Source organism: Crocodylus siamensis, chromosome 7 (assembly GCF_052110815.1).
Source record: "Crocodylus siamensis isolate JL-2025a chromosome 7, ASM5211081v1, whole genome shotgun sequence".
In the NCBI taxonomy this organism is placed as follows: Eukaryota; Metazoa; Chordata; order Crocodylia; family Crocodylidae; genus Crocodylus; species Crocodylus siamensis.
Window position 1 is genome coordinate 79,951,845 of NC_143401.1, and position 21,749 is coordinate 79,973,593.

A 21,749-nucleotide genomic window follows, 5' to 3' on the forward strand; every position below is an offset into this window, starting at 1 on the left:
CCCACCACCTCGTTTTTTTCTCAGCTAAAGAGAAACTACCAGTTTTCCCGCAGGGCCCCCACATGTTTCCCCAGAGGCGCTGGGGCAGAGACAGTCCAAAGTGTGCTCATTTCAGGCATCTTCCCTGATCTGCACAGAATGAAGTCCACAGTGTACAGGGCTGCTGCTTAGTCCAAACAAGTCATTACAGGGATGGGTAGATGCCGCAAGAACTTATGTGCTTCGGGATATGGGACTTGGTGGCACCGAGATTACAATATCTTCTTCAATCAGTATTCAGTGTCACAAAAAATCATGAACAGGGTTATATGACTGCTTGCAAGTATCCAGTGCCCTTGCAGAGTGCAGAGTTCAGCAAAAATCAACTGAAAACCAGGAAATACAAAGTTAAGACATAAGCTAAGGGAACCTTAATTCCGCCCTCTTTGAAAGATGACTGATGTGCCTATGACACACAGTTGCCAAGTCTCTGCCTTCGCAGACAGCACAGAACACTAGGGGAAATGTAGCTTATGACCATTGCAGGCTGGAGTCTAATACACTTGAGAAGGCATTGGACGTGGGTTTGAGTTTTCTGGAATGAAACATTCAGGAAGGCCAGAGGTACTCCTGGAACCTCGCATGCGGCTTTCACAAGGGTGTTTTGTCAGTAGTTTCCCTAGTTTTCTTGGCAGGCACTGATGTTAATTTAGGCAGTGGTACCTCCCCTGTAGGTTTGTAGTTGAGGAGTTGAGGTGTTTACCTAAATTTGCAGTGTGCAATTCTTAAGTGGTCCTCCCAGCTTCTGTACCTTTTATTTTAAAGTAACAGGAATAATAGATGTGCTTAAAATGTTTGGAATGTTTGCATTATCTTAACTCTTCACTTTCCTGTTTCAGATATTTAAATGTGGGCCCTCTCCACGTTCTTGAAGCCACTAGGTCTCTTTGGGCAACAGAGGTTTGTGAACGTTTTGGGGGCATTTAATTTCCTTTTTAAAAAAAATAATTTTTCAACAAGCCCATATTCCAGCTTCCCAGGTCCCCACTCCATTGCCTCTGTTTCCTTGGCAATGCATATCATAGGGTGCACTAGTGGCATGTTATTCTCTTCATTGGCCACTGTCTTGACATCATTACTATTTACCACCACCTGCTTTCTCCTCCCTCAACCATTCTCCTCATCAAGAGGCAGACATCAGTATGGGACTGCAAACTGAGCACAGGATGCTGAAGCAATGTAAGGAATCATAGGGGGTTGATTACATTTTTGGAAGTGGAGGGAGATCAAACATGGTAGGGACAGGGGAGGAAAATGTGTCCAGTAGTTTGGACCAGACATTTGAGAAACTTGGATTCGGTTGTTTTAGTTTTACTGTGATTTAGTGAGAAGGAATCTGTAAAAACAGGGGTGATAGCACTCCTTTACCTCACAGGCATGTTGTGAGGGAAAGTATATTAAAGACTGTGGAGACACAATCTCTCAAAAGCTTTTGGACATGACAGTGATAGGGGCTGTATAAAAACTCATAACTGGTCCTTTGATAACAGGGACAGATCCAAAATACTCTAGTCTAAAATTTCCCAGCATACTGTTCTGATCCCCTCCTTTTCACCCTGGTTTTTTCCATCTCCCTGGTTTATCTCATATTCGTCTGCAGCTGCTTGGACTCACCTAACTTCCCACTTAACTCTCACTGTCTGGTTTCAGACATTTCAATGTAGTCCCTCTTCATAGTCTGATTCTCCACCATTCCTGCCATCATGCCCAGTACTTCAGACCTCCTCTCACACACCAGCATGGTGCTTTTCCTCAGATTTCTGACACTGAGCTCTGTTTTCCTACTTGACAATCCTTGCTTCTTATAAGCTTGGAGGAATCATGGGGAAGCTGGTGGGGCTGCAAGGAGGCCTTGTATAAGATGAAGGGAGGCAGGAATGGGCAACAGAGCAAAGATGACCTTGTCCTGGCATATAGGAAGGGCTGAGAAGCTGAGAGAGATCTGAAATGGCCCATTCATCTCAACAAGGTATTGTTAGGTTAATGAGGCTACTTCACAAAGAAAAATACTGATTGAAATAATAGCTCTAAGACCTAAGAACTACTTCAGTCATCTTGCTGGGTGTCCCCAGTCAGTGCTCACAAACTTGTACTCTCCAGCAAGCATGCCTGTTTTCAGGTGCACGTGCATGTATAGAGCCCCAACATAGGTATTCTCAGTTCCCGATCCAGTGGGGTATGGCTTCCACAGATTCTAGCTTACAAAGGCAAAGGCAAGGAATGAGAAACCCAACGGGGCACGGCACCAGGATTCCCGGGTCACAAGGGAATCCTCAGAGGCACAGGGTCTCTCATATCCCAGCTGTCAGAGTGGGCACAAAGAGGGGTTCAACCATTCAAATACTCTCAAAGAAAAGCTCTCCAATGACCTGATGTGGGTTTGAAGTATCGTAACCATACAGGAAGCGGAGGAGCACCATCACTTCACAGACTGAGACCTTTGTTGGCATCTAGAGCCCGTCTTTCCCACACAAGACCTCAAGATGGGAAAATTGCCAGAAACACTTACCATCTTCCCCCATATCTCTGAATCAAGTGATCCATCTGCAGCCACCACATTTCCTAGATAGGTTTTCTTTATTGCATTGCTCAGTCTAAGTGACCACTGGATACCTGAGGGCTCCACATTGCACATAACCAGTTTTTTCATGACTGACCTATAGGACCCAGGCTGAGACCCTAGGGCAGTGACTGTTTGCTTCAACTTGGGCTGACTCTCAGCCACAAAACCAGCAGCAAACAGCAAGTTATAAATCACTGCCGTCTACAGACTCATAGAGAATTGGCTGGAAGCGACCTTCAGAGTGCGTCTAGTCCAACCCCCTGGCTGAGGCAGGATCATCCCTATCCAAACCATCCTATACAATGCATAATCTAACCTCTATGTAAAACTACTGCCAATTCGGACACAGCACAAACCTAACACCCTAACCTGCCACAGGTAAAGCAGGAGAACCACTGCAGCCCGTGTCCTGAGCCTTGACTGTAATCTGCTAAGGAAGAATGGCTTGCGATCTAAGTTATACTGGGACAGTGTCAAAGGCATCACAGAGGAAAAATATAAGAAATGTGTTGAAAGGACAAAAGTCAGCATTTGGCAGCCCTGTCTGGTACCAGGTGTCAAAGGGGAGGTTTGAGCCCTGCAAACTAAGCTCCTTCCGTTGTGAAAGCCAACAATCAAGAAGACAATTTGTTCTGGTCATCCAAGTCCGACAATACAGTTTGAGAGACAGAGTCAAATGCTTTGGCTATATCTATGAACAACACACAAGATGCTCTGCGTTACTCTCAGGAATAGCCATGTTGGTCTGAGACAAAAAGAAATGCAAAACTCTAGAACTCTTGGTTCAGAGAAGATACATTTTATCTGTGTTGCTTTTTTTTTTTAACGTTACTCTATTTTTTCCTATTGCTTCTGTGTTATTCTCTGCATGTTTCCAGCAGCTTCTTTAGTGCAAACGCATCAATGGTTGAACTGCTGCAGCAGAAGCCACATTGGCCTTCAGGCAGGAACGCCTCCACGAGGCCAGCAGCTGATTCAAGACAATGTGAGACGAAATTTTGACATCCTGGGTAGCAATGGCAGGTGTATTTTCAGGACAAGAATAAGGCTGCCCTGCAAGTCTGACGAGCTGCACTCATTCTGCCATATGCGAGCGAGAGATGCAGCCTAGGTGGCGCTGGGGCTTGGCTGCAATAGCCCCTGGGGGGGGGAGGGGATAGCAGCAGTGGGCCCCACAATCATTCCAGTCTCTTGCAAAGGAGCTGCAGAGATTAGAAGGCATCTCCCCCAAATAAACAGCCTCTTTCTCCCGGTTGCAACAGACCAGCCTGACGTTTGTGCCAAGGGTGTAAGCACACAGCAGGGTAGGGTAGGGCAGGGCAGCGGTTGCCCCGCACCACCTCCACCACAGAGCCCAAGTCCTCCATGCAGCTTAGAGCGGCAGCCGCCCAACGCTCTCTGCGGTACTCTATGGTGCGCCGGCACTTCCGGGTCCCACGTGGTTTTGCAGGGATGGGGAGCGGGGAGGACGCGTTCGGCCCCTCTGTCCTGGGGACCAAGGAGCAGTGAGTCGGGGGCGGGGAGCGGCGCCCCCTACCGCCGTGGGGGTGCAGGGCAGCGCTTGCCCCTGTCCTGCCCAGCTCCCCGGCCCAGGAGGCGGGTGTGGACTGGGCAGAGGGTGGTGGTCCCCTGAACCTCTCCTGGGCTCAGCCAGGGGCTTCCCTGCAGCTCCTGTGTTGTTGCTGACTTTTCTTTGCAGGGAGAGAGATGGGCCAGCAAAGGGCGCCAAGGTCAAGTTCACTGGGGAAATATAATGGTGACACCCCAGAGCACATTGTTAGCCTGCTGGGATTTCTCAGGACCTGCTGAATTAAAAGTATACCCAAAGTTGAGATGCAGTGTCCATGAAAAATGCGATGCAATGAAAACCTGAGACATCTGTGGTTCTGGACTGGTTTTATAATCCTGGAGTGCCAGGGCAGCCCATCTTAAAAGACAAAAAACTGAAGCATGAGCTAAGCTGGCTTTGGTTGGAAGATCTTGACATCAGTGAGAGTTAGAAAGATTAAAGAGGTTAGCCACAAATGCACTGGCTCATTATTAGCCTGCACCTATTCGTTGTTCCTCATTTGATTACCCAGTGTTATCAACAAAGAGCTCCAGATCCACTTTTGTAAGGTACAAAAAGTGCTCTGAGTGGGGGAACACCATGGAGAAGTTAATGAGCTCTGACATGAGTGATCATAAAGCCTGTGTGTGCAGTCTTTGGCAGGTTACCAGTAAATTTCTCTGATTTTCCCCCAATGTTTTCACGGTTAGGGAAGAACTTCACACCTTTTGAGAGTAACAGGGTGTCAGACAAAGAATGTTGCCGAGTGTGGTGCACACCTGCTCCTTTATAACCTGATTGATCTGCTGTGGTGTTAAAGTGCTTAAGAGAATATGCACCCTGAAAGATGTACATCTTGGATATGCCTGAGACACTTCTACCCAGTGGAACCAGCTGCTGAAAAGTCTCTCTTGGATGGCAAACAATCACCATAGCAGCTTCCATATTCCTTCTCTAATCCCAGATGCTGGTGTAGGAAATGGGATTTAAAGATGGTTCCATGCATGTTCTAGCATTACGTTATTGCAGCCTGGTTTACATTAGAGGACTGGCTGAGTAGGCAGAGTATCTCCAGTATTCAAGGAGCAGAAAAGCGTGCTCTTACTCCAACACTCTTTAGCTGCAGCTACGAAATTTGGCCTTTCAGGTTGCCTTATGTGTATGTGATCTTCCCACCTACAATTTGCCCCTGATCTTCTGTCTAGATCAGGGATGTCCAGCTTCTAAGAGGCCAGAGGCCATACCCACCATAGGCCATGCCAGTTGGGACTGCATGCTACTGGAGCCACAGGCCCCCCCAGCTGCACACTACATAAGCATAGCGCTTTCTCCCCTCCCACATGCTCACCCCAACACTGCATGCAGCACAATGAGGCGTCACCTTCAGCTACCTGGCTGTGGGCTTCTCTGCTGTACAGTTGCTGCAGCCAGAGCTATGTAGATAGCAGTAGCAGCTGGTTGGGAGTCTGAGGGCCACGTATTAACTCCTTGCAGGCTGCGTGCAAACCACAGGCCACAGTTAGGAATGATTTAGACCAGGGATGTCTGTTAATTTTAGTATTCTTTTCTCTTTCTTCTCTAGCTGGGATGCTGCGTATGAAAGAGAACTGCAACATTTTCAAGAAAATGGAGATATTGGAGAGATTTGGTAAAAAAAAAAAAAAGTAGCTGTCAGTAAACGTTTTTATGTTCCCTTCTTTTGAAAGTTACATAGTAATTTTTTTCTTTTTTCTAAAGCATTATAAGTCTGCTGGGTCCCCAGGTAACTCTGGCTGTGGGTAACGTGATGGGAAGTTTTTTTTACCTTGAAGGCACCAATTCCTGACAGTCCCAGATCTAGTGTAACTAGAAATTGTTAGGTTCTCTCTGACAACTGTTGTGTGAAAAGCAAGCTGGCAAATATCGTCTGATTTACTAACGGACTAGTGTTCACATGCCTGAGGACATGCATTTTTATCCTCAGGGGCTCAGAATTACGTAGACAGCGTGCAAGCTTCCAGTGTTATCCTTATTTTACCTCCCATGAGTACATAGTGAGAACCTCAGCTTCTAGTACTGGTAATCCAGCTGGGTTTAAGGCTTTTTGGTTCACTTAAAACTTGGAATATGATCTATGTAGATTGTTGCCTAGGTAATGGAGTGACAGGTGCATTACCAATGCCCCAGCGTGTGGGACAGAGAGACACAGAGTTGCTCTGTTAGTCATGGATCTGTGTTATCTTGAGAACCTGAGCCTCTATTTCTTGTAGGTTTGGAGAAGAAAGCATGGTTCGTTTAATCAGATGGATGAAAAAACAAAAGATCCCCCTGGACAGTTCTGTGCTTGACATTGGAACTGGAAATGGCATTTTGCTGGTTGAATTGGTTGGTATTTTTTGAAAATTGTGCTTTTGGTACAGAATCAAAGTGAAGGGCAAAACATATACATTTCCTAAAAAACAGGAGAATCTTTGCAAATACCAAATCACACTGGAACTAAAAAGATAACCCAACTACTATATTTTCTCACATATACCCCCAAATATAACATGCACCTTGCATTTATTTTGCTTGAGGTAGAAACCTAATACCATGGATGTTTAAAGGTCTGACATGTTGTTACCTCAGGAGTGGCACAGCAGGACATGAAGATTAGTAATCTTGTTTCAGAGTTGCTTTGTGTTTCTTTTCATGTTTTTGATTAAGTGTTTTGACATAGTTCAGTGGTTCTCAACCTTCTTCGACTCAAGGCACTTCTCTATAGCATTTGTGAATTGAATGACCCCATTTCAAAAACTAAATTTATAACAATGCTTATCTCCTTGTAGAGGGGCTGGGTATTGGGGGCAAAGCAGCAGTCAGGCCAGGGACAATCATGAGCCTGGACTTATCTCCTCACACTTTGCTTATCACTTTACTTCTCACCTCACACCTAGTAGCAACTTTCAAAAGGCCTAGTATCCTGGCTGAGAATCACTGCCATAGCCTTACTGTAGGATTAGACTGAGCTCACAGATCAACAAAAAAAAATACACAGAGTTAAAAATTGCTTCATCTAAGTCATTGGAAATGTTCATTTTAAGCTTCCACTGCACGTAGAGTTAGCCACAAGAGTTGGCTATACTTGAGTATTATATCATCCTTAAATCTGACACCTGATGTCCCTTACAAATATAAAAATAGTTTTTTTCTGTATTAGGAAAAATAGTAGCTTGTGAAAAAAGTAGGTTCCTTTTAAAACTCTGTAGGTACAGAATAAGAGATGCTTTTTGTGATAATGTGCTCCAAAATACTGCGGTCACATGTGTAAGAAATTTTGTTCAAGAGCAGTTCTCTTCTGAAAATGACAGTAAAAATGGGATAGTTTGTAGTGTCTCAGATTTGTTCAGTTTATAACTAAAAGAATTATTTTTCCCCACTTAGTGTTTTTTTCTGTAGGATCCAAAAATAAATTTGGGATTTTTTTTTGGATTGTGCATCACCAACAGTAATAAAAGTATACATTTGAAGCTGAGATCTGGTGGTTGCACAGAAACTGAAGAGCTGAAGACACAGACAGAAGTGCAGCTCCCTGCTGTAACTCATAGCACTTCTCAGGAAGCTCTGTAAGTTACAGCAGTCCCCCGGACCCAACAGATGTTTGCTGTTGGGTCCCAGTGGTTTGGGGATTCAGCAATTTGGGCTGAGTTTCCTTCCTAGCTGAAAGGAAGTTTCTGTCCAGCCTGGCTCCCAGCATGCGCAGACAGTCGTTAATGAAGGTGCTGTGTTTGGAGCATCTACATCTAAATCCTCATGAGGTTTCAGATTATCGTGGGATTGGGCCCTTTTAAAGCTGTCTGCAGCCATGCACTTGTATTTGGTCATGAATATAAAGTGCTCTTGGGGGCCAGATTGGGCAATAATTGTTGCTTCTTTCTGCACCTTGAAAGAGTCAAACTGATGTTCAGTATCTAGGGTAAAACAGTGGAAGGTGGTTGTACAGGGTATTTATTTGGCTACCAAAGAAAGAAAAGATGGAATGGAATAGCATCATAACTCCTGTGATAAGTGTGGATTTGTGGAACTGGAATGGAAGAACCATTAAAGAAGGATTAACAGTTAATTTTGGCCTTGGGCATTAGTTCCTATTGGCAGGCTGTATATAAAGAAGGCAGAAATCCAACAGACAAAAGTAGGTAATCCTACAAATGAAGTCAAGTACAGAGAGTGCTGTCTCCCAATGTACCATAAGCAGCTCCACCACTTGTGGGTGACCATTACAGTACTTACAGATCCAATGCCCACCTCAAGTCAAGGTATCAACTGCAGGTACAAGACTAGGACTGCTATACACACTTCAAGAGCGGCACTTCAAGAATGGCCAGGAATGGCACAAACCAATTTGGGAGCGGGTGATGGGCCCAAAAATTGATATGGATCAGGTGAGGGAACACCTTGAGAAACTAGACATTCACAAGTCCGTGGACCCAGACAGAATACACCCAAGGGTCTTTAAAGAGCTGGCAGACATTCCCCTTGGCAGGGATATTTGAAAACCTGTGGCACTCAGGCAAGGTCCCAGATGACTGGAAAAGAGCCAATGTGATCCCTATCTACAAGAAAGGGAGGAGGGATTACCCAGGGAACTATAGACCAATCAGTCTGATGTCTGTCCCTGGAAAAATCCTGGAGAAAATTGTCAAGGGATCCATAGATGCCAAACTAACAGAAGGCAAGCTTCTGAATGCCAGCCGACATGGCTTTGTGACTGGCAGGTCTTGCCTGATCAACCTCATCTCCTTCTATGACCAGGTAACATGTGCCCTGGATAAGGGAGATGATGTGGACATCATTTATCTGGACTTCAAGAAGGCCTTTGATCTAGTTCCCCATGATGTCCTCATGGTTAATCTGGGGAACTGTGGCCTTGATCATCATATGGTCCGATGGCTAGGCAACAGACTACAGGGTTGGACTGAAAGAGTACTAGTTGAAGGGAGCAAATCAACGTGGAGCAGGGTTACCAGTGGAGTCCCTCAGGGCTTGGTACTCAGGCCAGTACTCTAACATTTTCATCAGTGATCTAGATAGTGCTCTTGGGTGATAGCGTAAAGAGGCCCAGGAAGGATGCGAGTCCCCCGACTGTTAGTTCAGACCTAGTTAAGGATTACCTGGAGGGCTTAGATGTGTCCAAGTCGGCGGGCCCAGATGACCTTCATCCACGGGTGCTGAGGGAATTGGCTGGTGTCATTGTGGAGCCATTGGCACGGCTGTTTGAGGACTCCTGGTGCTCAGGCCAACTCCCTGAGGACTGGAAAAGGGCCAGTGTGGTCCCTATTTTGAAGAAGGGGAGGAAGGAAGAGCCTGGCAACTACAGGCTAGTCAGCCTCACTTCTATCCTGGGGAAGGTCTTTGAAAAAATGATCAATGGCCATATTTGTGAGAGCCCTGCAGGGGAAGTGATGTTGAGAGGTAACCAACATGGGTTCATGCCAGGCTGATCCTGCCTGACTAATCTGGTCTCTTTCTGTGACCAGGTAACAAAGAGCTTAGATGGGAAGGAGGAAGTCAATGTCGTCTTCTTGGACTTCCAGAAGGTCTTTGACACAGTGTCCCACCCAATTCTGGTGGGCAAGCTGAGGGACTGCGGCATTGATGAATGCACAGTCACATGGGTGGCAAACTGGCTCCAGGGACGCACCCAGAGGGTGGTGGTGGACGGGTTGATGTCGATCTGGGAGGGTGTGGGCAGTGGAGTCCCCCAGGGCTTCGTCCTTGGGCCAGTGCTCTTCAGTATCTTCATTAGTGACCTGGATGAGGGTGTGGAGAGCACCCTGTTCAAGTTCGCTGATGACACCAAGCTGGGGGGTAAAGTGAATACACCGGCAGGTAGGGACCGCATCCAGGTAGACCTGGATAGGTTAGAGAAGTAGGCGGATCTGAACAGGATGCGGTTCAACAAGGATAAGTGCAGAGTGCTGCACCTGGGGAGAGGGAACCAGCATTATGGTTATAGATTAGCACAGAGGCAGAGCGGGATCTTGGAGTCAGGATTGATTATGCGACGAAGCAATAGGCAGAGCCAACCGCACCCTGTCATGCATCAACAGGGGCATCACTAACAGGTCCAGAGAGGTCTTGCTCCCCCTCTATGCGGCGCTGGTCAGGCTGCAGCTGGAGTACTGTGTCCAGTTCTGGGTGCCGCACTTCAACCTGGAGAGGGTCCAGAGGAGGCCACTCGTATGGTTGGGGGCCTCCGGGGCCAGCCCTATGAGGAGAGGCTAAGGGACCTGAATCTCTTCAGTCTCCGCAAGAGGAGACTGAGGGAGGATCTTGTGGCTGCCTACAACTTTATCAGGAGCCACCAGCAGGGACTTGGGGAAAGTCTGTTCACCAGGGCCCCCCTTGGAGTCACCAGGAACAATGGCCACAAGCTGAGGGAGGATAGGTTTAGGTTAGATATAAGGAAGAACTACTTCACGGTAAGGGTGGCCAGAGCCTGGAATAGGCTTCCCAGAGAGGTGGCGCTCTCACCTTCCCTGGAAATCTTCAAGAGGAGACTGGATAGGCACCTGGCTGGGGTCTTATGACCCCTGCCACCCGCAGTGCTCCTTCCTGCCTATGGCAGGGGTTGGAGTAGATGATCTGTCTGGGTCCCTCCCGACTCAGTGATTCTGTGATTCTATGATTTGGGAGTCAGATGTGAACTGGCTAAGTTCACGGACGATACCAAATTATAGGGGAGGGCCATTACACCACAGGACAGGCTGGGGGTACAGGCCGACTTGGACACACTCTCAAGGTGGGCCGACCAACACTGGATGGCCTTCAATGCAGAGAAGTGCAAGGTGCTCCACCTCGATAGGAAGAACACTCAGCATACTTACAGGCTTGGCAGTGCTACACCCGCTAGCACCGTGCCTGAGGAGCAACCACTCATCCTGAACTCCCCTCTCCATTGGGTTGTGGCCTTTTAGGGCGTCTCTGACAAGCCTCTTTAGCTTGTCAAAGTCAGCTTTCCGGAAGTCGAGGACTTCTGTACAACTGACTGACTTGCCAGCTTTATGGCAGATGGTGAAGGTGATCAGTTCATGGTCACTGTCACCCAGCTTCCCTTCGATTGTTAGGTTGCCAGTTAGGTCATCCCCAGTTGCCAGTACAAGGTCGAGCAGCGCTTCACCTCTTGTCGGCCCGTAGACTTCCTGCATCAGATATAGAGGTCGTCCACACGTGAGAGAAAGCTTTGCGACTGCTTGGATTTGACCGAGCGCTCCTCCCATGAGATGTCTGGGTAGTTAAAGTCTCCCATGACAACCATACACTGGGATTGTGCAGCCTCAGTCAATTCCCTGGTGAACTCCTGGTCGAGGTCCTGGCTCTGTAGTAGACCCCCACCATAGTATCCCCTGTGCCGTGTTCCCCATGGATTTTAACCCAGAGGGTCTCAAGTCATCCACCGTGGGTGCCAATGTCAGCTTGCAGGGACATGTAGCTTTTCTTGACATACAGAGCTACGCCCCTGCCCCTTTTGTCCACTCGATCCCTCCTGTACAGGGTATAGCCGTCTATACCCATGGTCCAGTCACGGGTGGAGTCTCACCAGGTCTCTGTTATCCCGCTGACATCATAGTTATTTGCATTTAGGAGGAGAACAAGTTCCTCCTGTTTATTCCCCAGGCTCCTGGCATTTACGTATAGACACGCAAGTGTCCCCTTAGGGGCTCTTGCCTTGCCTACATTTTGTTCCAGGGCCGGGGCTGGGGTGGGATCCCTTATGTGCCTTGGCCTGCTGGCTTTCAAAGGGCCACTCATTGGGTCAGCAGTGGCAGTGGTCCCCTCATCCCCCGCCGGGCTTAGTTTAAAGCCCAGTGGAGCAGGTCAGCCAGTCTAGCTGAGAAGAGCCTCCTCCCCAGGGGAGAGAGGTGGAGGCCATCTCTTCCCAGCACCTCGCTGCCTCTCTCGCCAAAGAGCAGACTGTGGTCATGGAAGCCAAAGCCTTCCCGATGACACCAGAGCCGCAGTCTTTGGTTGACTACCTGGATCCTCCTCAGCCCATAGCCCGAGACTGGGAGGATCGACAAGAACACCACCTGTGCCCCCAGACCCTTTAGTCCCGCTCCCAAATCCCTGGAGCGCCTCATGACCCAGCTAGGAGCACTCTGAGCTGTGTCATTGGTGCCCACATGGATGAGGAGCATGGGATAGCTGTCTGTGGGCTGGAGGAGTTTAGGGATCTTCTCTGCAATGTCACGGATGCAGGCCTCCGGGAAGCAGCAAACTTCCTGGGCTAAGGGGTCGGGGCATCAGATTGCCCCCTCAGTCCCCCTCAGGATGGAGTCTCCCACAACAAACACTGTGTGTTTGGTCTTGGGGAGAGTGGGGACGGTAGCTACAGTGTCCTCTGTGTTGCCTGTGGGAGCTGGCAACTCAGCAGGCTCTGCTGTGGCTGCAAGAGGCTCATACCTGTTGCAAAGCTCCAGTGGGGCAGGGGCCTTGGTGCAATGGGCCCCGGGGTCCTTGATCACCATGGTCCAACCCCGTGGCTGGACAGTCAGGGAGGTCCCCAGGTTCTCCCTTATCCTGGTGGGAGACCGTGGTCTACCCTCCACCTCCCGGGGGAGAAGGGCCTGGCGGTAGGAGTCTATCTCCTGCTCACAGTCCCCGATGGCACACAGTCTCTGGACTGCAGCCTGGAGCTCCTCCAGCTGGCGCGCCAGAGACCCCAGTAGGGAGCAGACCCCACAAGGGGAGGTGGCCATGCTCCCGGGCCCCAGAGCTTGAAAAAGGGACAGGCAGCCCCCACAGCCAAAGGCTCTGCCTGCGTGAAGCCCGGAACCAGGGGCTCCGTCTGGGTGGCCGTCTCTGAGGTGCTGGCGGGGGGGGCCGCAGAGCCCAAGGGGACCATCCGTGTCATGCTGCTGGTGGGCTGGCTATGGCTGAGACTGAATGCTCTGGGGGACTCACGGGCAGGGCCTCGGGCCCTCCTGCGCAAACTCCTGCGCTAACTTGTGCAGAGAGACAGTTGATAGTTCCACCTTTTCCTGCCCGAACAAAGGTAGTTAATCTGCACTCATTCCATTGGAATGCGATGCATTCAGTGTCGTTGATCAAATGCTTCTATCTTGGCTCCAAAAACTGTATTCATAAGCAAATCTCCCCAGAAGTGACTAAGTCCTTTTGGGACCTTTCTTAGAACTGGAACTATTCTTGTATCTCCTTCAGCTCAAGTCACACAAGGCTCAGTCTCCTCTCTGACAGTAGCCAGTATCTACATCAATGCACTGGGAGCTCCAGGGAGATAGGATGGGGAGAAGCCTCAGCAATATACAGCTCTTCATCAGAACTCTCCCTGTATAGCTGAAATTAATGCCTGTATTAAAAGCCTCTGGCTAAAGCTGAACTTGCATATTTCTCGATATTATGTTGCCAGGGGAAGTGCTTTGAAAAGTTTATCTTTGTAGCACCCTCTACTGTAAAGGGAATCCGTTTTCAGAAGAGGTCAGCGTGCAACCTGGACATCCCATTGGCATTTTGAATGCACATTGCCGAAACCAAAATCAGTCACACCCCCACTTCTACATGTAGTTGGCTAGAAGATTGCCTCCTTTCCCCAACCAGTTCAGACCCAGTCAGACAGATCCACACATGTGACATTCAGACTCTATTAAGGAAACTCTATCTAGGGAGGAAACCAGACACTGAAAAGACTGCAGCTGCTGCAGGACACAGCAAGCAGATTGCTGTTAACACATCATCACCTGAATGTTCAGCTGTCTGCATTGGCTCATTACTCAATACAGAATCCAACCCAAGTCGCTGTCTGGATACCTTTTGACACAGTGCACCATTGGCTTATGGAAGTCTGGCAAATATTGTTGAAAAAAAAGCCTTGGCAGCATTCAAATAAGGCTAGATCTTAATTTGAACAATAGGAAGATAGGTGTTTACACAAGGTAGGATAAAAATAATGGCTAGGAATTTCAGCCTCATGCTTCAGCATTTAACCTCAACATTTGGTTGGCTTGTAAGAAGCACCTTTCCTGTTGATATGTCATTATAGATGTCCATCATGGAGGATTTACTCCTTCCTTGGGGTTATCTGCTGCTGGCTTATGTTCTTGTGTTGTACCATAATTCCTGTTTTCCAGGTTCATTTTGGTGTTGCTTAGAAGATGTATAACTTCACCAGGGCATTACCTTTCATAGTCCTGCTCAGTTCTTCACTTATTGGAAGAAGCTAGCCTTTAATAAACAATTCTGTGGATGTACAAGGCAGAATACAATCAGTTTAGCTCATTTATACCGTTTTTTTGTTCTGCAGTGATAACAGCAATAAAGGGGTCTTTTTGTAATAAAAATGAACAGAGGGAGCAGGCCTATTGCACAAGGATCTTTTGCTAGCATGCTGATTACAATTCTCTACTCTGTAGGCAAAATCCGGTTACACTAATCTCACTGGAATTGATTATTCTCCTTCTGCAATAACTCTTTCTGAAGAGATAATAGAAGAACAAGGATTGCCCAACATTAAATTGCAGGTAAGCATTGAGAGAAATTATAGCCAAGAAAACACAAAGTAGTTGTGCCAGAGATTAATTGAGCTACTTGCTATTCCTATGTATTCATTTTAATACAGTAATTAGCTCTTTTGAAATTCACCGGAGTTTCTGCATACTTGGGAGGACTCTAACCAATAGCTTGTTAACACGCTCATACTTACAAGAAGGTATTTTAGTTAGTGGGAACTTGTACACTTTCATTAAGGGAAACAAGAATTTCATGCCTGCAGCAGGGGAATTGCTAGTAACTGGGTCCAAATAATTCTTGTAGACACCTAAATGGGATTTAGATGCCTATGTTAGGAAAAGTGATTTAAATTAACTTCGCTCTAGCAGCTGTAAAACCCTTTAGGTAGCTCTATTTTGGTTTTAAAGGATTGCTGAGTCACAGGCTTCAGCTTCTATGCACGCTCACAAGCCATCCAATTTTTGAACACCCTGGTGCTTAATTCCCACCTACACTCTGTCGTGAGTCATGTCAGAGTTGGGGAATGCATGAAGATTGCCTTAGTTGCCCTCGAAGCACACAAATCTCCCTGACACTGCTAAGTACAGTATAAAGCTTAGCACCCCTGGTCCCTCTCACTTGACAACTAGGGGTCTGCTTAACTTGTGGTTTCATGCATTTTGTGGAAACTGAGAAATCCAGGATTATCCTTAAATCCGCAAAAACAGAAAAACAAACAAACTCCCCCCCACCCCCCAACTTAAAAATAAAATGCTGGCTCCCCAGTGGGAGGCAGCAGTCCTCATTGCTGCTGTGGCCTGCCCAGGAGGAGAAGGCACCAGCTGTCAGGGCAGCATGAAGGAGAGCAGAAAAGATGGCTGCCTCCCCCTTGTCCCTCCTCCCTTTCCAAGGGCTTCCCTGCCAATCAGCACCAAGGGGTGGAGCTACACAAAGGGCAGCCAGCAGACAAGATGGTGGCTGCCCCCTCTTCCCTCCTCCCACCTGGGGCCTCTCCACCAATCAGTACCAAGGGGCAGGGCCACCAGAGCAGATCCAGGAAATGTTCATGGAATTTGCTCTTCATGCTGTGACCCTCCCATGAAAATTGGTAAATCTGACTGTGACTTGAGTAGCTGCAGTTAACTGCAATTTATCGATAACTAGCTGGTGATGACGGTGTCCACCTTTTGAACAATAGCCTTCCAAAGGGAGATCTGGGGTGAGAGGGTTTCAACCCACTTCCCAGAAAAGCTGGCCCTAGACTTAAAGGGTCAGTTCTGTAGTCTAGATTAGGCATTTTGAATTTCAAGTATATGATAGAAAATTATATTCTTCATTATAAAAACCTCAGTAGCTGGGCAGCTGGTGGACTGAGACCCCTGGTTTTAATGCTGAACAGCATTAATCTTTTATTTGTTCTCTCCATATGTTACCGCTTTCCTTACACTTAGGTTGTGAACACTTCCTGTTAGACGCCATCTCTTGTTATGCATTTGTACAGTACCCAGCACACTGAGTCCTTGGTCCACAGCCAAGGCTTCTAGTACAATACAAGCGTGGTCAGGAATAATAGAGCAGCGATCAAGCACATTCAAAATTGTGAGGTTCTCAGATACTAGGATAATGGGAGCCATATGCTTACTTGAGATGGGTAAGTAGGTAGCTGCATTTGTACGTAATACATAGAAACAAATTGATAAGGCATCATTATTAAGGAAAGCCATTGGATGGCCACTTCACAAGCATACCTAGCTGCTGCCAGTTTTGTATTGTTTCATGTTAAAGGAAGACTTGGCACCTCCCAAAGAGACGTTTTCATAGAAGTACACTTTTGATTTAGGTAAACGATTTTCTGACTCCTTCAGCTGAGCTATTAGGATTTCAGATCTGTATTGACAAAGGAACCTTTGATGCCATAAGCCTCAATCCTGATAATGCGGCTGTAAAGAGGAAGCAGTATGTGGAATCGCTCTGCAGGGTATTGAATCCAGAAGGCTTTTTCCTCATAACATCTTGTAATTGGACCAAAGAGGAACTGCTAAATGAGTTCAGAGAAGGTAAGTGGTTGAACAGAAGCATCTGCCAGCTGGTGCTTCTTTAAGGATCTGGTGAGTAAATGTTAATGCCCTATTGTTGATGATAAGGCAGGTGAGGATCAGACAACTCAACAGTAAATGGGCTAGATTATGCCTCAGTTTCATTCTCACTATTGCTTTCCTTTTGGAGGCACGGTGGGAGAATTATGGTCTCCTATATTTTTCAGTGCTGATGTAGTTATAACAAAACCCTTGCTCTTAAACTGCAAGTCTCAGAACAAGAATCTGAGAAATTACTTTGGGGAAGATATTTATCATCATTACGTCTGAGCCTCGTCAGAACCCTCTACTTAACTGCCCGGCAGAGTTTCAAACATTCGTACCTATTTGTAGTTACGAATTACCGGGTAACTAGAGACTGACGCTGCAACCACACCCACATGTCACATGCTCAGTGAATCTCTGCACAAGTTTGAATATTTTTGTTGGTCCGATTTTGAATTTCATGCTTGAAGTTTGAAATCTAGGAGTATGGCTCTAATATAACCACTTCTCCTGGAGAACTAGAATTACTGGCAAGTTATCATAATCTTTTTTGCCATTAATCTGCATGATCCAGCTAGCTAAGATTTTATTATCCAGAGCGGACTTTCAGCTGGATAAAGAAGCAATACAAGAAGAATATAGTTCTGTAAATTTTCAGAGTAACTAACATGCTCTGTTTCCAGATGAACTAACAGCTGTTTGCAAAGGGTTTTTCAATTTAATACATACAACTCACTTTTAATGAAAGTATTTTCATTTCTGTCTGGCAGGATTTGACTTTCTGGAAGAGCTGCCAACACCCAAGTTCTGTTTCGGCGGGAAAATTGGAAACAGTGTAACATCCTTGGTTTTCCAAAGAAAAAAATGACGCCATCCATCTTTGACAAATTAGATTCACTGCGAAAAGAAAAGTCTGAACGTTAAAGTAAATCTGACAGCAAGGAAGAAAGAAAAAAAACCACCGTATACATCTGTATAAATAAATGCTCACCAAATATACAGTTAGTGTGCACGGTGAACAGTTAATGTTCAATTGTAATGGACTGTAAAATATTATGGACAAGTTATGCAAAATTGTAATATTTTTAGGAGAAATTCTGCCTTTGTTATAGGCTCACTTGTTTCAATGAAAGTTGCCTGTGCCCAAGTAATTTGTTTGTATTTGAACTGTAAACATTTTTTCCTGTTTAATTTTATTTTGATAACCAGCAGTTTAGAATAAACTCAAACTGTAAATCCAGTGTGAGGCAGAAAGTCTTATTTCCAGGTTGTGTGATATACTAGGGAATGTGCATTTTGAAAACGAAATGTCAATATTTAATTATTTACTTTCAGAGAAAGAAACAGGAAAGTTTACAGCATTATCCAGAATCCACATTTAGTTAAGGAAAAGGAGCAATGAATATAAGATTGTCTCACTAGCTACCCAGAGTATTCTAGCAAGGGATGTTCATAAGTGCTCAGAGTTAGCCTACCTGTTTCCACTGAAGGCCAATTGTAGGTGCTTTTAAAGCACCTAGCTGTCTAATATTTGCATGCTATTACAAATCACTAGCAGGGATCCAGTAAAATATGTACAGAAATTATTTGCTGTTAAAGCTGTTCAGTAGCATATACTCTTATATATTTTAATATTTATTATATATTACTGTATTATGAAGAGCCAATAAGGAACATCTGGTTCTCTAGTTAATTTTATAAGGTTGATTTTGGTTGTGGAAGACTCATGATGAGACCAGCAGAATCTCAAGCATAATACCCTACAGCTGATGATTTTTATTATTTTCCTTCTCAACCTTCATTTCCTCTTTTATTATTTCATATTTATGGAGTATTGATGTGGTTGCCTGGAGAAGAAGAAAAGTAATATTCATCTTCCCTTGTGCATTTTGACACACATTTTCAGATGGCAGTAAACATGACATTTCAAACATCCAAGAACCCTTATTGGGCAATCTGTTTCATTTTCATAAAGAAAGGTCATGTTTACCCATTAGGGAAATGCTTTTTCTGGTTTCAGCCTAAGCAGGTTGGTTAGGTCCAGGGGATCTTCAAGGCAAAGGGAAGGGAATCTTCCATTCCACTGTCCTGTTTCCACACTCCCACTCTGTAGGGAGATAAGGATTCAAAACAAGAAGGAGATCCTTCATCCCCAGCTTGCTGAACTGTGCCCCAAGTATTGAAGGTCAAAATCTGCATCTCTTTGCACAGTGAAGTTGTGCTGGTTGTCCCACAGAATGGCCCAACAAGAATTTGGATCCAAATTCATTCTTTGTGTAACCAGACTTGTATACTTGCCCAACATAAAGCTAGTTGTGATCATTTTATACCACCTGAGTTACTCATCAATACTGTTTACTATATTCTAGTAGTAGTTAGGATGACAACTGCAGCTAAGAGTTGCCAGTCATCAGTTCATCGCTTAGACATGTTAGTATCTAGTAAGTATTTGGGGAGATTGTCATAAGCCTTAATGAAGGTCTGGGTTTGGTTTTGATTTGATTCAATAATTTTGAGACCAGGTGGATCTAAGGTATGGATTGAGATTCAGCTAGCAAGGGGTATTAAACAAAACCACAACCAAAACAAAAAGCCGTTCTACAAGTATAGTAGAGGAACGATGATGACCAAGGACAGCATAGGCCTCTTACTCATGGGGAGGACAGTCTAATAATGGATGATGCAACGAAGGCTAAAAATATTTCAAGCATTTTTTACTTCACAAATAAGGTCTGCTATCAGAGAACAAGTGCAGGAGGCAACAAGGACAGGGTAGTAGATAATTAAAGTAGGAAAGAACAGGTTAGAGATATTTAAAGACACTAGGGGCACGTCCCCATGAGCAGGAATGTGTGTTTGCCACTGCTAGTTGTCCCCAGGGAATGCCCCTGCTTGTGCTTTCTGGTCATGTTTGACCAACCTGATTTTCTTCTGTGACAATGTGATGAGCTTTGTGGATAAAGAGCATTGAATGTGGCATCTCTCTACTTTAGCAAGGCTTTCAACACTTTCTCCCATGATAGTCTCATTAGTAAACTGAGGAAATATGGTCTAGGGAGAACCTGTTGGAAAATGGAGGGTTAACTGGTTGGATTATTATGCTCAGAGAGTAGTCATCACTAGATTTCATAGACACTAGGGCTGGAAGGGACCTTGGAAAATCAAGTCCAGTGTGATCTAATTAAGAGTACATACCAAGTAAGGTCCTCTAGGGGTCTGTCCTGGGCTCAGGACTATTTAATATCTTCATTAATGACTAATGATCGAGTGCGCAATTAGTACATTTGCACATGACAAACTGGATGAAATTGCAGACACCTTTGATCAGGATTCAGAATGATGTTGATACATTTCAGAACTTTTTTGTTTTTTATTTAAAAAAAAGATGACAAGAACAGGTCCAAAGTCCCAGACGTAGGATGGAACAGTCAATTGAATACAAATTGGGGTAATAATTGACTAGGTTGCAGTACTGTAATAAAGGATCTGGGAATTAGTGGACCACAAGCTGAATGAGTTGCAAAATAAATAAAATAGTGAAATAGCATACTGGGTTGTATTAATTTAAGAGGAATGTTACCTGCAAGTCAAGGGAAATGATTCTTTCACTTTATTCAGCCATAATAAGGGTTCACCTGGGGTTCTGTGTCTACTGCTTGCACCAGTTTTAATCAGATATCTAGGAGACTACTTATGAGAAAAGGTTGGAAGAACTGGGACTAGTTTAGGAAGGAGAAGACAGAGAGAATTTGATAGCAGCCTTCAGATACTTGGATGGTTGTTACATAGAGAGCAGCGATAGACTTTTCTCTGTAACTGCAGGGGACAAATCAAAAAGTAACTGCATTAAATTGTAACAGCCAAGTTAGGCTGGATGGTTAAGTACTAGAATAAGCAGCCTAGAGAGGTTGTGGAAACTCCATCCTTGGATGTTTTTAAGAGCAGGTTAGGTGGGGATAATCTTGGAATGATTCTGCCTTGAGCAGTATGACCTCCTGAAGTCCCTTCTAGCTCTATTTTTCCATTACTGTAATAATAGCAGCTTTTAGAATAAAACGCACACCACTAGGAAGTGTATGTCGTTCTTTTTTTTTAATTAAGTATAATACAGGTTTATTCTGGGAAAGAAAATAATGTAACGGCTATCCTAAACTTCAGCCCGTTCTTTTAAAACAACTAGTGGGAATTCAACTAGAATCTCAGTACATAAGACTTCCATGGCTAGTCCTGGTGCTGCTTTGTTTTTTTAAATGACTGATTCATATTTGTTGTATCACTTGCACTGATAAAAATAAGCTATCTAAAATAGCTACAGATAAATTTCAACCTGAAGAGTGACTCACTTGTTTGCTCAATCCAATGACATTTTAATTTAAAATGTTTACAGTTACATGCTTTGTTGGAAAACTGCTCAATATTTAACAACGATGTCCTCAAAGTTAGACTTGGAAGTCTTATTGATAGTAATGTGTACTGCATACAAGAGTGTCTTCAGCTTGTTAAATGGAGGTGGATCAGCTCTCAGCTCTCCTATAGATTTTGGAAGAAAAAGATAAGACCTGCTGACTTGAGCAGACCTGCTGATTTGAGTACTTCCTTACTATTTTCCTTGTCAGTATAGCTCTGTAAGAACTACCTTGGTGGGATAGTCCTGCAGAGCACTTTTCCAAACCGCTTCCTATCTCCAAAGGGAAGGAGTGATATACTCAAGTGGAGTAATTCCCTGCACAAGTTAAAAGAAAATAGTTAATTTGCTATAACAGGAGGCATAGTATTTTCATCTAAGACGTCATCTCAGGTGTTCACTCAGGCTGAGAGTTTAGAGAAAGGAAGAAAGCCAGAAAAACACCCTTTGTGTCAGCAGTCTGAGTGTACTCAGTTGAGTTTCCTTGGCTCATCAGCGCCCTAAAGTATATCTTTTCTATGTGCTATTCCACAGGGTTTGCAAGACAGTATTTACCAGTAATAAGAGCAGCAAAGCTAAATGGGAAAGAGTCCATAAAAGGCAAGTTTCACTGAGAAAAGGGGTGACCCAAATAGGTTAAATCATGCA

General features: G+C 45.2%; 1 protein-coding gene across 1 annotated transcript; it reads left to right on the forward strand.

Moving 5' to 3' along the window:
• The first annotated feature begins 4,012 nt into the window (after positions 1–4,012).
• Positions 4,013–17,937, forward strand: EEF1AKMT2 (EEF1A lysine methyltransferase 2). The gene is made up of 6 exons (XM_090058188.1): positions 4,013–4,107; positions 5,734–5,799; positions 6,401–6,515; positions 14,540–14,647; positions 16,456–16,672; positions 17,467–17,937. The coding sequence occupies exons 1-6, from the start codon at positions 4,013–4,015 to the stop codon at positions 17,562–17,564; spliced, it is 699 nt and encodes a 232-aa protein (XP_089914314.1). The 3' UTR covers positions 17,565–17,937.
• The last annotated feature ends 3,812 nt before the right edge of the window (positions 17,938–21,749 follow it).

Coding starts and splice junctions, on each gene's coding strand:
- EEF1AKMT2 (XM_090058188.1), top strand. CDS start 4,013: ATGGTGCGCCGGCACTTCCGGGTCCCACGTGGTTTTGCAGGGATGGGG. Junction 14,648..16,455: donor TGCCCAACATTAAATTGCAG/GTAAGCATTGAG, acceptor CTTTTGATTTAG/GTAAACGATTTTCTGACTCC. Junction 16,673..17,466: donor GCTAAATGAGTTCAGAGAAG/GTAAGTGGTTGA, acceptor TCTGTCTGGCAG/GATTTGACTTTCTGGAAGAG.